Here is a 15,717-nt window from a genome sequence, read left to right on the forward strand (position 1 = left end):
TCAACAAGTAGTAGGGAAGCTTGTCAATTCTGAAATGAGTATTTCTCATGTGTAATAATAGGGCTACAGCATCTATTTCTTCTGTGATTTCAAGCATCTTCAAAGAGAGACACAATCACCTTCTTGCAACACGTAAGTTGTCTTTTTCTCTTCCTTTACAACATGATCTTATATAAAAAGTTGTTAGGGTCTTTTTCCTAGCCTGTGTTCCTTTTTCACCTCACATCAGACTTTGAAGTGACTAAAGAAAGAATGTGACACACACAACACAGACCTCTGAGGGAATTTTAAATTTTAAAAATTCTTCATGTTAAAAAAAAAAACAAATACACATTCCAAAAACCCCCAGACCACCCACTAACTGCACCACAAAGAACATGGAACACCAGGTTGTTATTGAAAGCCAAAAATAAACCAGACCAGCTACTGATTAAATATTTATTAATAAAAAATCTTAGCATAAAAAAGCTCATTCTGTACACTTAAAGGACAAAGATGAAACTACACAATAGCAGTAAAGTAAGACACATAACAAGTGAATTTAAAGACCCTTGAAATTATGCTTTCAGAATTGTGTTCTTGTCTGTTGTCACCTGCCATGCATTTATTGTCTTGACAGAGACTGTAAGCCTCCTGAAGAAGCCACTTGATAGACTTTGAAGTTATGCACAGCCATGACAACCATTAACCCATAGTAAAAACATGTTGGTTACATTAATATTTGCTACTGTTAGTTCATCCAGTGACGGACAAGCATCAGGCAGCTTTACTGATAATACATCAAAGAATTGCATAGATAATTGATATAAATTTTATCATCCAGCCAAATATGTTATTTGCCATATTCTCTGATGCATTTCAGTTGTACCTGGTAGAATAAGTAATCTCATGTACTAATTAGCTTCATTTGGTCTTCAGCATTGCAATATTACAGCGTCTTTCAAGAGCACGAATCACAACAAAGGTTGACTTGGATAACAACAGTGCCATTACCTTGAGTGGAACATTTTGCCAGATCTAGCACATAACTAAGCTGACAGAGAGCAGAATATTGATAGAATTAGTCACCTAAGAACAAGTAGCTCTTCAAGCCACAACAAAGTGAGTGAGAGAAATCTAAAACAGAGCTGGGAGTATGAACTCTGATTAAGGTTGCTTTTGTCCTTGGAAAATATCAGTGTCCACTAGGATTACTGGTTCCTTGTCTATCTCCTATATTCTGTCCTCAGAAACCAACATGCAGAGATATGAACGAAAGTTATACCTGGGTATTTGAGGTTAGGATCTATGCACCCTGCTTGACCAAAGAGACCAAACAGATTACTGTTTCTTCATGTAACTGGGCTTTCTAAAATCAAAGCAATTGACAATCATTCTTGTAAACTTACTCTCTGTAACTGGTACACAAATACTTGATGGAAGACATGTACCATATAGCAGTCCTACTCCGGACTATAGATCTGAATCTTTGTATCAGTGTGACTGCCTGTAGAGCTGATATCTTAAAGGTAACTTAAACCATTGCAAAGTCATCCAATACAGATTCTTCTCCTAAACCTACAATCTTACCTTTATTGTAATTTTTTCTCTAATTATTTCTCTGGATATTTAATCCTAGTTACTTCCATTAGAGAGACATCTCAAATCATACAATTCTGTAAAGAACACGGTGGGCCATGGACATATCCATTAAGCAATACCATTTAAGCTACTGACAAATATTTTGAAAATACACTTTTCCACTTTCCTAAAGGTTTTGTTTTCTTCTTGCAGCTGAACCCAGACGTTAGGAAGATCCCAAGCCTCTTGGAAAAACAAGTCTGTATATAGCATCTCAGTCAGTAAGGCCATCACACTGTTCTTTCAACTATTGGTACTGCAGAAATACATATAAAACTGTTATGAGTAGAATTTTCATTGTATTTTCCTCAAAGATATTTATCTGTTTAAGTATTTTCAAATGCATTCATATCATCTTTTTAACATAAAGTAAAATGGGTAAACTGTATAAATGGGTGTGCAAGTTCTATGGGTAGAAGATTAAATAAATAGCACCATAAATGTGAAACAGTAACAGACTGTAACACCTTCATAATGTGTAGTAACATATGATTCCATTTATTAAAATGAAAACATGGGAAGCTTCTATAGCCCTGAACAAAAGATACTCCAAGTGTAAGTCATGAAAATAGCATTGCACCCTCCAGAGGGTTTTAGTGGATTATGTCTTGTTTAGTAACACTTTGAGCAAAAGGAAAATGCAGCAAGTTATCCCCACCATTGTAAAAACAAAACTCACCTGCTTGCTGATAGTGTTTTTCTGCCAACAGGTGGTGGAGATGGTTCACTATGGAAGAAGCTTTTTATCCACCAATATTTATCAATTAAGTCAGGTAACCCTGCCAAAGGAGGAAAAGACCACATTATTAGATACTGTCTGAATAACAAACAGGCAAAACTGAAGACTGTTTCAAAGAAGGGAAGAATACCATGAAATATTTTTTCCTGGTCTGTAACGTTTGTGGCATCTGAACAGCAGGAGGAGCTGGAAGAAACACTGGATTCAGAGTTCAGTCTTGCTGTTCATGGAAAACAGAGACACACATAATTTAAAAAGTGCTTTGAAAGCCTACACTATTTCTATGTCAAAAGTTTTTCAGACCTGCTTCTATATTGAAGGAATCAAGTTTACTGAGCTACAGAGCATAACTTCTATATTATATACATCATTCTACTACAGTTGTTTTTATAAAAACTTTTTTATCAGTTGCTCTCTCAGTCTACTTTACTTCACTTAAAAGCATACTGAGATCTATTTGGATAACTTTCACCAAAATTACTGAAAAAGCTTATGATCCTCCACATTGCTATCAAAACAAGAAAGTCTATACTTGAACATTCAAATCCAAAACAACCTAATTGCTACAGTTTCCATTGTAATACAACCATATACTACACTCACACAACAGTGTCCATCCTGTACAATGGAATCCTAATGCACCACATGTACTCTCAAAGTGGTGATTATTTCACATATTTAGAACAAAATGTGAATTGATTTTGTGTTGTGTTTAAGCTTGCAAAGTAAACACGAAGCACAGGTAGAAGCTGTGAATAGGTGAATAACCAGAAGCAAATGCTCATTAACACTAAGTTCCTTGGTATGAAAACCTCTCCAAGAAATTAAAAAGTACTGCACAAAGACATGCCTCTGCCTCTAGCTCATCCAGACATCATCTGAAACACTTTCTGACCTTTCCCGAGTGCCAACAACCCGGGCATCTCCTCGGGAGAGGCTCAGTGAGCTCAGCCTCCCTTAGTCCGAGAGAAGGGAAGGGGGGGAGAAGAACGGAGGGTGTATTTGGGGACGACAGGCAGCTCCCAGCCCCCCTGAACACTCACTTCTGTAGTACTGGTTCTTGGCCAGGAGACAGCCGGCGGAGGGTACTGAGGCCATGGCAGCGGCGCAATTGGGAATCCGCCTCTTTTCCTAGAGGAGCCCGGGGGTGGAAGGATGCGCTGTGCCGCCGGCAACCCGAGCCGCCCCTATATGGGCCACGGCGGGCGGCCCGCCCAGAGGGCGGTGGGGCGGGACGGAAGAGAGCGAGGGAAGGAAAGGAGAGAGGGAGGGAGGAGGAGAAGGAGAGCGGGAGCCCCTGGCTGCTGTCGCCTAGCCCTTGCTCTGGTCGTCCCGGAGAGCCGCGGAGAGCCCCGCGTCCCCGCCCCGATCCCCTCGGTCTCTCTTCCTGCCTGTCATCTCTGAGCACTTCTCTGGGGTGCCACAGGCGGGGACTAAGAGCTGCAGCTTTAGTTATTCTCTGTGGGGAATGGGAAGAGAGGAGTGAGCAGACAGGCACCTGTTTCGGTAGAGATTTTTGGCTATGCCAAAACATGGCTGTTTAGAACATGACTGTGCATATACACTAAAGAAAGTGAGGCCAGAGGAATGATGTCCGCTCTCACGGTAATGAGCAAAACCCACGAGCACACAGTCTTGGTAAAAAACTTGGTAATCCAAGATAGATAACAAAGTAACTTTTACTTTCCCACAGATAAATGCACAGCTCCTTTACATTGTTGCAATCCCATATGGTGGCAAAACTTGTCCCACAGTGTGTGTCCTTATCTTGCATAATGATCAACAGAAAAAGTAACAAACAGCTTTGGCTATTTGACTTTCTCCTGCTCCACAACAAAATGTTTGTTCTCTTTTTTTTTTTTCCTAGCAGGAGCTGTGGGTAAGAACGCAGCCATATGTGGTGTGAGATACCATGTCACTGCCACGTATCTGCTTAAATACTGTGTTCTATCTCAAATGATAAGGACATAGTTCATAATAGCTCGTAGCATATTTGTAAGGGTACAAACTATACCACAGGGAAACTTCCTGTAAAACAATACTCATACAGCAGTTGTAACAGATAAGCATTGTGTATTTTCCTAGGTCTTTTTATTGACCTTCTGTCATGACAACGTTGTGGTCTTTCCCAAGCAAAGCTTGAAGGCTCATCTTTGTGAAATCTGCAAGACTGACACAGAAAATACTTTGCAGATGGTTTGGTACCAAGCACTAGCACCAGTCACCTCATATGTTTATCTCGTTATGTTAAAAAGCACTGTAAGAGTAAAAATTACATCCGTACTACTTGGTAATGGAAACCTAAATGTAACTGAACTATTAGCTTGTCATATAGCAATCACCTCTTTTCCTGTCTTAATAGTGAATTTCCATTTTGAAATGGTCAACATTTCTTGTTCTATTTGTGGGCAATAAACATTTGCACCACCATAAATGCCCTCACACTGAGCACTCTGTATAAACTGTCAGATCCATTCCATCAAAGAAGAGAAGCTTCTCCCCCAAGAGCCATAGGAAGTGCTCCTCTCAGACCATGGTAGTGGGCGTTTGTAGTGATAACGCTGTGTTCTAGACAGAGCTAGTAACATTATCAAGAATAGCATCTGTCATTCTCTTTCAGCTCTGAAATCCTGTTTAAATCTACTCATACGATTGTCAAGGACACTATTAGAAAAGCTGTTTAGGCTTTAACATACCCATGGTCTAGGCACTGTATTTGGCAAGAACACTGACTTAAATAGTACTCTTGCAAACACCACAACATTTTGGAGCCATGCCAAAACACTCAAGAGCTGGGGAACACCAGGTCTGTGAAATTTTTAATTGCTTCCCTGCTGCATGCACATTATTTTACTATATCATTTAACATACATGGCCATTTACCAGTTTTGTTCTGGAGACCTCTTTCATGCATTGCACTGGAACAGAAAGCACTTATTTAATCAGAAATTTTCCATCACTTCTCTCACTCGATCTGGCATTATGTTCTATCTCTTAGATTTTCTTCAAGTAAGAATGCAGAATTTTCTGAATGTAGAACTACAGATTTCACCAGGGTTTTTTCTTACAGGGTCATTCTGGCAGAGTGCTTCTAAAACACTGGCACATTTATTTTAAAGCACTGCTACAAAACCAAGGCATGCTATTATCTTCAGTTAACACATGGGAATTCTGAGATCCAAAGGAGATAAGATAAAAGAATCCAGAAATCTTAGGTGTCTCATATGAGAGCTGTCTAGGCCTTTATTTTTTTATAACTATTTAGCACTTTGCTATACTTCATTTTCCCACTTATATCATTCACTTCAGATCCAGATTTAAGTACTCAGTGTGTTGATAAATCAGATTCTCATCAGACATTGAAAAAAATGGTTAGTGGCTACTTATGATAAATGTAAGTAACTCACATAGCATCAATTACAAACTCAGGGGCAAGGTTACAATTTAGCTTTCAAGACAGCATTCAATTGCCTTGTCCACTGACCTGTTCTTTTCTCCCTGGAAGCCTTTGCTGCATCACTACTCAAATTCTGTCACAAATATGGATGAAATCCTACTGAATGCCTACCATAATCTCTTTAACATTACAAACTCAGTTCATATCCTGGCTTTATGCAAAAACAGGCAAGGGCCCTATAAAATAAATAATACATAATCTGCAATTTTGTAAAATGCATTTACAGAACATATGCATTTCCAGCCTTTTGCCTGACTAATATTGTGACCTTAACAATGGTGTTCATTTAACATTCGTGTATGCTTAACTATAAAATGGGCACAACTATAAAATGGGCACGACTGAATTATATGTGATCCCATGAAACACAGACACTTATCAAAACAGTAACTTAAATTTTAAAATTAAATCAATATGACCCATTAAATAAATAAGTCTCCCACCTAATTCTACCAGGATTACCTTGTATAACCCTTTATTAGACATTAAAAGTAAAACATCACAGTCATAACAACAAAACCAAACAAACAGTTTATATTAAGCTTGACCTTAAAGCTGACCTGTTAATTATTCACTAGACAAGATTTATCTAATAAACTTGCCTACTCTTTCACTTCCTGGAATATCTGTAAGCATGATGCCCATCTTTCTGGGGACTTGTTTTGGGTGTTTTCTTTTCATGAACTTTTGTGAAAATTTTTTACTTTTCCTTGTTACTTAAACTTCTGTAAGAGTAGTGTGGCATCAGAAACCATAGAGTGCTGCTTCATTACTCTGTTCTTTGAATGATTGTACGGGTACTCTAATAATGTTTTGAGAGATGTGAACAATTTGAGTGAAAGTATCTTTCCACATGGATATGCAGAAATATACAGTTTTGGAACATGAGGATGGAGTATTCCCACACAACAAGCTTCTGGAAGAGCAGATTTTGCATCTTTTTATTAATAAATCTTATTACCCATCTGCAATTAGCATTTCAATCAAATTTTTAAAAGAAATTATTAATCATTATTAATCATTCTTATTTTAAGGGAATTGTGTCGTAAAATGACTCTCCATGAGAAGACTGAACTTTCCTGGGTAGTATTTCGTAATGAGTGTATTAACATTTTTAGAGAATTTTCAGAAATGTTTCCTTCATGGATCTTTCAGTGACTCTAATTATTTGCTATCTCAACAAATTATTATGCATACCTGTTCTGTGAAATTTTGGAAGGAGTCTGTAAAAGAGGCTTGCATTAAAGAAATTAAGTACTTCCACTATATAAAGTAACAAAACTTTGCTATGCAAAAATTATTATTGAAACCTGCTTGGTTTGTTAGCTACTTCCAAGGACCAGTGCCATCACTTATCATTTTCATTCATTTGTTTTACTCTTCAAATATTCCTCCAAGCCAAACAGCTCAGCAGGAATGCAGGGCTAATCTAGCAAAACCAAGAGAATTTGAGGTATTGATGAAGAATTAAATGGCAGAGTATGAGTTGGGAGGGGGATGGAAATTTATGTTGCACGCAGCCTGCAAAACAGACACAGAGCCATAAAGCTGTTTGGGAGAATCTGAGCATAGAAGGAACAAAAAAGGCCTTTTTCTTCACCACTGCAGTGTGTGGCACCACTGCAAATCATCAACTTTGTAGTAATGACCACTCCTGGTAGTGTAAGTAGTTCCTTACTGGGAGTTCTGGCGCTTGCATTCATTGTTACTTTAGGAGCTTACTCTGCTGCACTGAATGGGAACTCACTCCTAAGAACAAGAAAATGACAGTTATCTTAGCCCTATATATGTCACAAATGTCTGCTGATTTAATGAAAGCCATTTTATCAGAAGGACCAAAGAGCCTGGCATAGAGGGTTCATTCTTGTAACATCTTGTTCTCCTTTGGTCTCCTCCAAAGCCACTATAGAGTAAACACACACGGTATGTCCTTGTATATCTCCATCTTCTTTATTGCATTAAACACATCCAGCATGTCATTCATATGTCTCAGATACCTACTCCATTTTCTACTGGGACATCTGAAGAAACACGCAGGTGTTAATCCACTCGCAAATCGCACCAGCATGCAGAGGAGGAACGCTGGCTGTGTAGGACTTATAACACAACAACATCAGGTCAGATCTTCAGTTCATCATACTTGTTATATCCTTCTTCTCCCACAATTTAACCACTTGGCCTCAGAAGTGCAAACACCATCAGGACTGACCCAGAGACTCCGCCATTTTTTCTAGAGTTCCACACGCTTAGAATTTGTCTGAACTAGTAGTTTAAATACGCTTGGTAACATTCTTTGGCCCTGAAGACAACTGGTATAGAATGGTCTCTAGCCACACTGTTTTATACTGCAAAGTAATATGTTTACATCCAAAATGTTTGTGAAGAATTGTCTCTTGCTTGTGTTAATTCCCGTGCTGCTTGGGACTTTTTTGGGAAGAAGCCAGAGAAAACCCTAAGCCATTCCAGGACCTTTTCAATATTTTAATAGCACGGACAATCATGTTCTGTTCCCTGACAAGGTACCCTGGTATTAATTCTAGGGTTAGTTAATTTGATGTGATGTCACTGCTGCCTAGTGTAAGAGATCCAGAGCCCGATAAGCTGGCAAACAAATGAGACTCTTCTGGGCATCCATCTGCAAACATACCATGTTGGACATTTCTGTGTAGATGGCTAATTAGGGTCCAGTTATTGTATTTCCTTAGATCTTAATCTAATACAGTTTCCTTCTCCACGAATGCTGCTGGTGGAAAGTCTTTTGCTCAGGCTGCTACAACACCGAGTCTTAGTCCAGCAAGAGCTGGAGCACAGTCCCATTCAGACAACTGGGAGTGTTTTCTGCCTTAAATACGCAACATGTTAACAATAAAAAATGGAGAACAGGTACTGCCAATCTCTGCTTCTGTGACAATTTAGGGAAAAAAAAAAGAGAGAGAGAAAAGAACCATAAAAGCCACTTCTTTGGGAAACCATTCTTCCCAGTCTCAGTCCAAACTGACACCAGTGCTGAGCGTCTAAGCATGACATACTGATACTACACTTCAAGCTGACTTCATGAGAAAGGAAAGGTAGCCAAGCTGAGCACTTCACAAGATAAAAGTGCCCAGCATCCCAACAGAATTTACTGGGAGGGACTTCTTCACATCCCCTTGTCTACACATCCTCATGTTTATCTCTGGAAGCTCTTGTTGACATGATTTGTTTGTTATGTGATGGACTGTGCATCTTATCTGCATGCTCTTGTTTTCCTATCTTGTTTTGCTTTCCTAAGTTTGTAACTGGTCTTTGACCTAGCTTTCCCTTATCCTGTTTGGATAAAAGTGTTTGAACTGTTAAGGGTCTATTGATCCATCTTGTCTTTCAAAGTAATTCTAGGGCTCCTAAGGCTTCGTCTCCTTGCATGACCAGCTCCTACAAGGCAGCACAACAATCTCTCATGAAATTCAGGGTCCCAAAATAGAAGACAGCATAAAGAACAGAGTGAGGAACTCCAAAAGGATGAGAAAGGCTTTCAGAAAAGGAGAAAAAAATATAGCCCAGAGAGAGACTGCATTTTTGAACTGGAAACTTAGTTTTACCAGTTAGAGGTATCTTGTTCAGGTATGCCAGAACCCAAGATCTGAAGGTCACAACCTTTGGTCAGACTAGCAGAAAATTACTCTCTTTCTATTCAAGACAGGAAAAACTTTATATTTCACAAATCATAGAATAGGTTGGGGGCATAGATAGCCATGAGGGAAGACTCCTAATTGAAGATTTTATCTTTCTTTTCAGCAAATCCAGAGTAACCATAGAGAACAGGGCCTCTTCTTTTGAAAGTGCTTCATAGTTTCAGGATGTGAATGTGGCAGACAGATTTAAATAAACAAACATACTACAAATTCTGCAATGAAAACCCACAAACATCCCACCAAATTGGGACCATAATGTGGATGTAGTTGGTTTGTCTGTGTCAGGATATACTGTTTACATGCAATTGAGAACCTAAGGTCATATTCACTACTGCTAAACCAGTACAGATAAAGCTCAAAACAGTATAAGTACAGGTTTACAGTCCTAGAAACACAGAAGAGGAAATGAAAGATGGCAAGGGATCCATTAATCCAGAGTTTCTCCAAAACTTAATAGATCATACATGTCAAAAAAAATACAATGCTGCAATTGAAACTGTATAATAAGCCTTTCATAACTGTGCACTGCTCAGCATTAACAATTCACAAATCTTGTGATACAGACTTCTCAGACGCTTTGCTATAGAAGTTTATCCTCTGCAACACAGGCAGCAAGCAGGAGGAAATCAGGGATGACAGTCAGCCTTAGCTCACATTCAGAGGGTAGTGGTAAATGACTGAGTCCCAATCGACACCAGTGACAAGTGGTGTCACTTAGGGGTCTGTGTTTTAACCAGCTATTTAATATCTTCATTAATGACATAGGCAAAGGAATCGAGTGCACCTCGGCAAATTTGCAGGTGACACCAAGCTGAGTGGTGTGGTTGACACGCTTGAACGACAGGATGCCATTCAGAGACACCTGGAAACTTAGGGGTGACCACATTGTTGCCTTCTGGTACCTGAAGGGAGTCTACAAGAAAGATGGAGAGGGACTTTTCACAAGAGCATGTAGTGACAGGACAAGGGAGAATGGCTTCAAACTGAGAGTAGCTTTAGATTAGATATTAGGAAGAAATTCTTTACTGTGAAGGTGGTGAGACACTGGAACAGGCTGCCCAGAAAAGTTGTGGATACCCCATCCCTGAAACTATCCAAGGCCAGGCTGGATGTTGATCTGAGCAACCTGGTATAGTGGAAAGTGTCCCTGCCCATGGCAGGGAATTGGAACTTGATGATCTTTAAGGTCCATTCTAACTCAAACAATTCTATGATTCTATGATGTTTTATACATACGTTTAATTCTTTCAGTCACCAAAAACAAAATACTGTCTATTTAATAACACAGTACCACTACTGTAGTTGATAATAGAATGAAAATTGTTGTCTGCAGATTGTCAGCTCAAGAGAAGCAATAGATTTGTTGCTTTTGATTAAAAGTTGCCATTTACAATGATGATAACAGTTATGATTGAGTGATTATTTGTTGACATGAGTTACCGTCACAAGTTCTTTCCATGTGAAATTGATATGGTAACACAGATAAAATTCCCCTATGCAACTGATATTGCCTGGATCCATTTTGACAGCCTGAGCAAATGACTGAAGAAATGAGGAGATGCTATCATTTCACATCTAATCCTAATTGTTTTAGAATAAGAGTAATAAGAATACCATGTAAAACGGGAGATTGCCAGCATCCAATGTGGTGCTAATAATGCCAAGGTTGTGGGTTCAATCCCTTTATGGGCCATTTGCTTAACAGTTGGACTTGATGATCCTTGTGGGTCCCTTCCAACTCGGAATATCCTGTGATACTCTGTCTATGAAAAGAAGGCCATCAGAGACTTTAATGTGGAAATAGATATACGCTTTTCAAACATTTGCCTTTTTTTGATAGCTGCAATTATCTACAAGTCCCATTAAATGCTTGAAGATCTCATTATTATCCACAAATGAACCATGCAGCGTCTTGACCTACTCTGTGCTTCCAGAAGGCAGGCTCTCTTCAGGACAGAAAAACTATGTGATCAAATCCTTCATTGTCTGTCTTCATCCCTGAAAATTCTGTAAATTCTCAGTCAATATAAAATATCAAGCTCAAATGATTGAGTCTTCACGTCTGCATCATTATGGGTTATATTTTCTTTCTCATTTTGTAACAAACTTTGCTTCTGTTTTTGTAGTGCTTCACTTGCTTGTATAACCAGAGAAAAGTGGGAGCAAAAGAAGCTGGTAGAAGTGCTGGATAAATTTTACATATCATTGTCAGAACAAATGCAGATAATAGATTATTTGAACACAGCAAGAGAATCTAGAAATATCTAGAACAGGGTTATGCAACTCTGAAAAAATCTCCTCCACTTGGTTCACTTGCCTCCACTAGATTTTCCAGCAGCTAAGATGATCCCTATCAGTCCATATCAGCCCATATCTTATAATTGGCTAAAAGTATTCATATTCACTCCTTCACTTTGGAGAAAATGAACTGCTGTCAGCAGTTTAGGGTTGTTATCAATCCTGCAGCCATGAGTCATCACTTGTTACTGCAACAGCTACTGCCAATCTGAGAAAGAACTTCTGCAACATGACATTTGACCAATCCACTTTAAGCCCTTTCAGGACAGCCAGAAAGGTACTGGCCTGCAGTTTGGGAAATAATTGTTAAAAAGAGCAACTTGCCATTATAGCTACAGTTTTCTTACACATCACGTTTGGGAAAAAGTAGTTCCGTGTGTCTGAAAGAGCTTTGGTATTGGAGCTGGGTCATACACAGCAAGGTTGAAGTTAAGCAAGCTGCCAGAACAAAGTCATTTACTCAGCATTGGCTTCAGCTCTCACACATCTGCTCCATAACTCACCAGCTTGGTGCTGTCAGCCTTAGGAAGGACCAGTGACTGAACAGAATACAAGAGGAGCATTTCTAAATACTTCTGAGGATCTGGGTACAGGTATTTTTTGGTTTAACAACAGAGCTCTAGCTCTGTAATCTCATTTGGGTGACCCAAATACCTGATGTTAAAGCTTTTTTTATGAATATTTTTGGAGACACTCATTCTCAAAAACCCACTTTTGTATTTTATTTCCTAAAACCTGTAACTTTTTAATAAAATGTTGTTTCCTAATTAGCTCATTAAAGAAAATATTCACAAATAAGTGCAGTGCAAATTCAGTTGTTTACGTCTTTAAGCATATTCTTTTACACACAGTTTGCAATCTGCAGAATTTCAGGCAAATGCAGACAAAATAGTTGGACATCAGTCACGAGAGGCATGTAGAGCAGGAACAGCTAGTCAGAGATAAATTAAAAGCCAACAAGTAGGAACAAATCCTGTGCTCAGACACTTAAATTTTGCACATAATTACTGTGATTTTGTCTGTATATCACAGATACAGTTTTACAGGTTTTGATTTTTCTGAAAGTGTAGTACTTATAATAGAGACATAAAATATGATCTGAACCAAACAGCATTTCTGAATATGAAAGCAATTATTCAGATACAGTTCACTATCCTAATTAATTTCAATTGTAACCCAGTCCAAAATTATATCCTTTTCTATTACACCATAATGACTTCTTTAATTTACCAGAAGTACAAAAAATGAGCAAAAGTAAGATCAAAAAATCTTACTGGAGAACTTTCTAGTTTTATCACAAAATATAGTTGCAAAATATTGTTCTGACAGTGATTTGTATCAAAGTGTAAGTGATTTATGGCTTTGAAATTGATAGGAACTTTGATAGTTCTGAAATTGATAGCATTTTGATAATTTTAAAAGCACTGTCTCCTTTCTCTTGACTCATTTATTTAGGGTTTCTCAGATTAATTGTTTAAACTCAAGCACTTAATCCATGTCAAACCTTTCATTTTTGTTTTACTTAAGTAAGCTTAGAAATTAGGAGCTAATTGTGTAATTTGGTCCTGTCAACCCCTCACTACAAATATTGGAGCTCAAAAACAGGAGGTTGAACAAGTGCAGGCATCTGCCAAAGGAGGAGGGTTAACAAGAATGACCAAGGTGGACCTGGGAGCACCTGAGAAGCACAAGAGTGTCTATGAAGTAGCTGTGTTACCAGTGAGCAAACTCCTCTCCCTGTTGTTTCCCTGTTGTGTTCTTCCAGGTACTAAACAAAATTTGGCTCACCCTGTTCTCTGAACTGGCAGCAAGCTCAGCTTGGAAAGAAACATCTCTTGGCTGCCTTATGGCTCCAAATTCCATCTTCTGCAAATTTGCATCTTGCCAAAGGATCTTTATAGTAATTTTGGGCTTGTAGGAGGAAAAAAACACCTTAATAGGCACCTAAAAAACCTAACCTTTTTTTTTAGTAGAGTTGAAGGTCTGGAAGCAAGTATTTGAACCTTAAGAAATCTGTAATGAACCTTAGAAATGCATCATTAGCACTAGTCTTTTCTATATATGTACATATCTGAGCTGCGTGGAAATTTGACACATAGATATTTTCCTGTTCAGCTATTTCTTTCATGGATCTGTAGTGCTGCAAGGCAAGCAGGCAGAATTAACCCCTGTTGGCACCATTCCCATGATTATAGTAAAGAGACCCTAGGCTGCAGTGCCTTGTTTGTGTCTGCAGTTATTCCCTTAGTTTGTCACAGGTATGTTCCTGCTTTGGCAAGGACAAAGTCCTCAAGGCCATGATTGCAATCATGCAAACTCTTGTATCTCCCTTGGAAGATGTCTTTTGCTCTTGCACAGACTACAGGGCCTGTAGGACCCCTGCCTGCTGCTATCTTACAGCATCTGCACTGTGATCACTGTATTACAGCAAGCTACAGCTTGTGAGACTAACAAAGGACAACAGAGGTGGCAAAAAGTTCCAGGTATCTTCAGATTCAAGGACAGTAAAACCTATACCCCTGTATGGTTTCTGGAGGCCATTTGGTGGCTACTGGATCTCGTAGACTGCACTCTTCAAAAGTTGTGTCAGCACCAACTGAAACTCTGATGGTGACATCTGTCATGCTTTTAGAGCATCAGAAAACCACAAACACAGTTTTTCCAAGTCTTAATAGTTCTGGATATGCATCGTGAGCCTCTCCTGATGATTTACATTCATGTATTGCTAATTTCTGGACACAAAAGATTACCTTCATGGGTCTATCTCAAAAATTGCTCATTGCTGGAGAGGTATCACACCTCTTTCTGTTTTCCCTTTCCAAATCTAGAAATGTATGGGCATTTCTTCTTGAAATCTGTTTCTGCCAGACTCCTGTAGATCCATGACACAGCAATCTGGTGTTAGCAAATCTGTTGAGGCTGTGGGTGCAATGCAAGCCTGCAAGCCACACCAGTTGCTACTTTCCTGTCTGGTGAAAGTCTACACTGCCCTGGACATCTTTGCTGTATTCAGATGGGATAGCACACTCATCTGTTCTGGGTAGGATATCACGGTGACACTTTACCCCACATTTTTCCCTTTTCAAGCCCTGTGCTTAATACAGCCTCATAAGCTGAGAAGCCACAGGTAATTCATGCACTCAAGACTGAGCCATGCACACATCTACTACAGGTTTCAGAATTACTGCATTTTCTTATCCAAGAGAGGGAACACACTCATCCCAGTGAAATTGGTATTTGTGATGTGTAGGTACCTACACACATGGTTCAGATAGTCATGTCCTCTTCAGACAGCTGACTCCTGTGTCCATGGGGACTCCAGACACATAGATAAATCTGAATAGTTATTGAGGTACTAGGGAGCAAGACATGCCCTTCCTAGAAAATGTCATTTCTGTGAAAATGCTATCACATTCTCTGAAATGTAATGAGTATTTCAGAGACTGTGCAATTAGGGCAGGGAGCTCTTTTCTAGCCTAGGGGTCTGCAGAAGTAGAAATGTTTATCTAATTCTTTTGTAAATCCTAAGCACATGCACAGGTTCATCCTACCTCATTGTGCAGCCTTACCTGGAAGCAGTTTCTCATTTATGTCTAACTAAGTTGTCCCTTCTTGTCAGCAGCCTTCAAAAACATTTCTCATCCAGAGGTCCTAGTCTAAGCAGGGAAGGTCCAGTTGGCAAGCTACTCAGATTTTGTGTGGGAGTGCTTCGAGAGTTTTTCTTCCAGTGTTTGCTTTCAGTCCACCCTCAGGAACATTTCACAGACTGAACAACATGGAAAATTAGGCTTGTACTCTGGAGTCCTGCAAGGAATGAGGTTGTGTACATATAGACAGGTGACTGAGCAGTGGTGTAGACCTTCTCCTGTTGTGAAGCTCAGTGCTGATTCAAATAGAATGAGGTAGAAGTCCTTCATATCAGTGCTTGAGAA

At 39.2% G+C, this 15,717-nt stretch overlaps 1 protein-coding gene across 3 annotated transcripts; it reads right to left on the reverse strand.

Moving 5' to 3' along the window:
* Nucleotides 1–424: 424 nt before the first annotated feature.
* Nucleotides 425–3,876, reverse strand: PPDPFL (pancreatic progenitor cell differentiation and proliferation factor like). Of its 3 annotated transcripts, none has more exons than XM_064653503.1 (4): nt 3,403–3,876; nt 2,490–2,579; nt 2,300–2,399; nt 425–1,896 (listed from the first exon to the last, which is right to left on the reverse strand). In XM_064653503.1, exons 1-4 carry the CDS (start codon nt 3,455–3,457, stop codon nt 1,851–1,853), a joined length of 291 nt encoding a protein of 96 aa, XP_064509573.1. In that variant the 5' UTR covers nt 3,458–3,876; the 3' UTR covers nt 425–1,850. The 3 variants fall into 3 exon arrangements, with proteins under 3 accessions (XP_064509573.1, XP_064509590.1, XP_064509581.1); XM_064653520.1 differs by having other exon boundaries at nt 425–1,876; nt 3,403–3,803; XM_064653511.1 differs by lacking the exon at nt 3,403–3,876 and adding an exon at nt 3,255–3,396.
* Nucleotides 3,877–15,717: the final 11,841 nt, after the last annotated feature.

The sequence above is a fragment of the Pseudopipra pipra genome, chromosome 1 (assembly GCF_036250125.1).
Source record: "Pseudopipra pipra isolate bDixPip1 chromosome 1, bDixPip1.hap1, whole genome shotgun sequence".
In the NCBI taxonomy this organism is placed as follows: Eukaryota; Metazoa; Chordata; class Aves; order Passeriformes; family Pipridae; genus Pseudopipra; species Pseudopipra pipra.

Bases quoted from the DNA above. Each gene is read 5' to 3' on its own strand.
- PPDPFL (XM_064653503.1), bottom strand. From the start codon at position 3,457: ATGGCCTCAGTACCCTCCGCCGGCTGTCTCCTGGCCAAGAACCAGTAC. The intron at 2,580-3,402 runs GTGAGTGTTCAG...TTCCATGAACAG, and splicing joins CAAGAACCAGTACTACAGAA to CAAGACTGAACTCTGAATCC. The intron at 2,400-2,489 runs GTATTCTTCCCT...CTCCTTTGGCAG, and splicing joins CCAGGAAAAAATATTTCATG to GGTTACCTGACTTAATTGAT.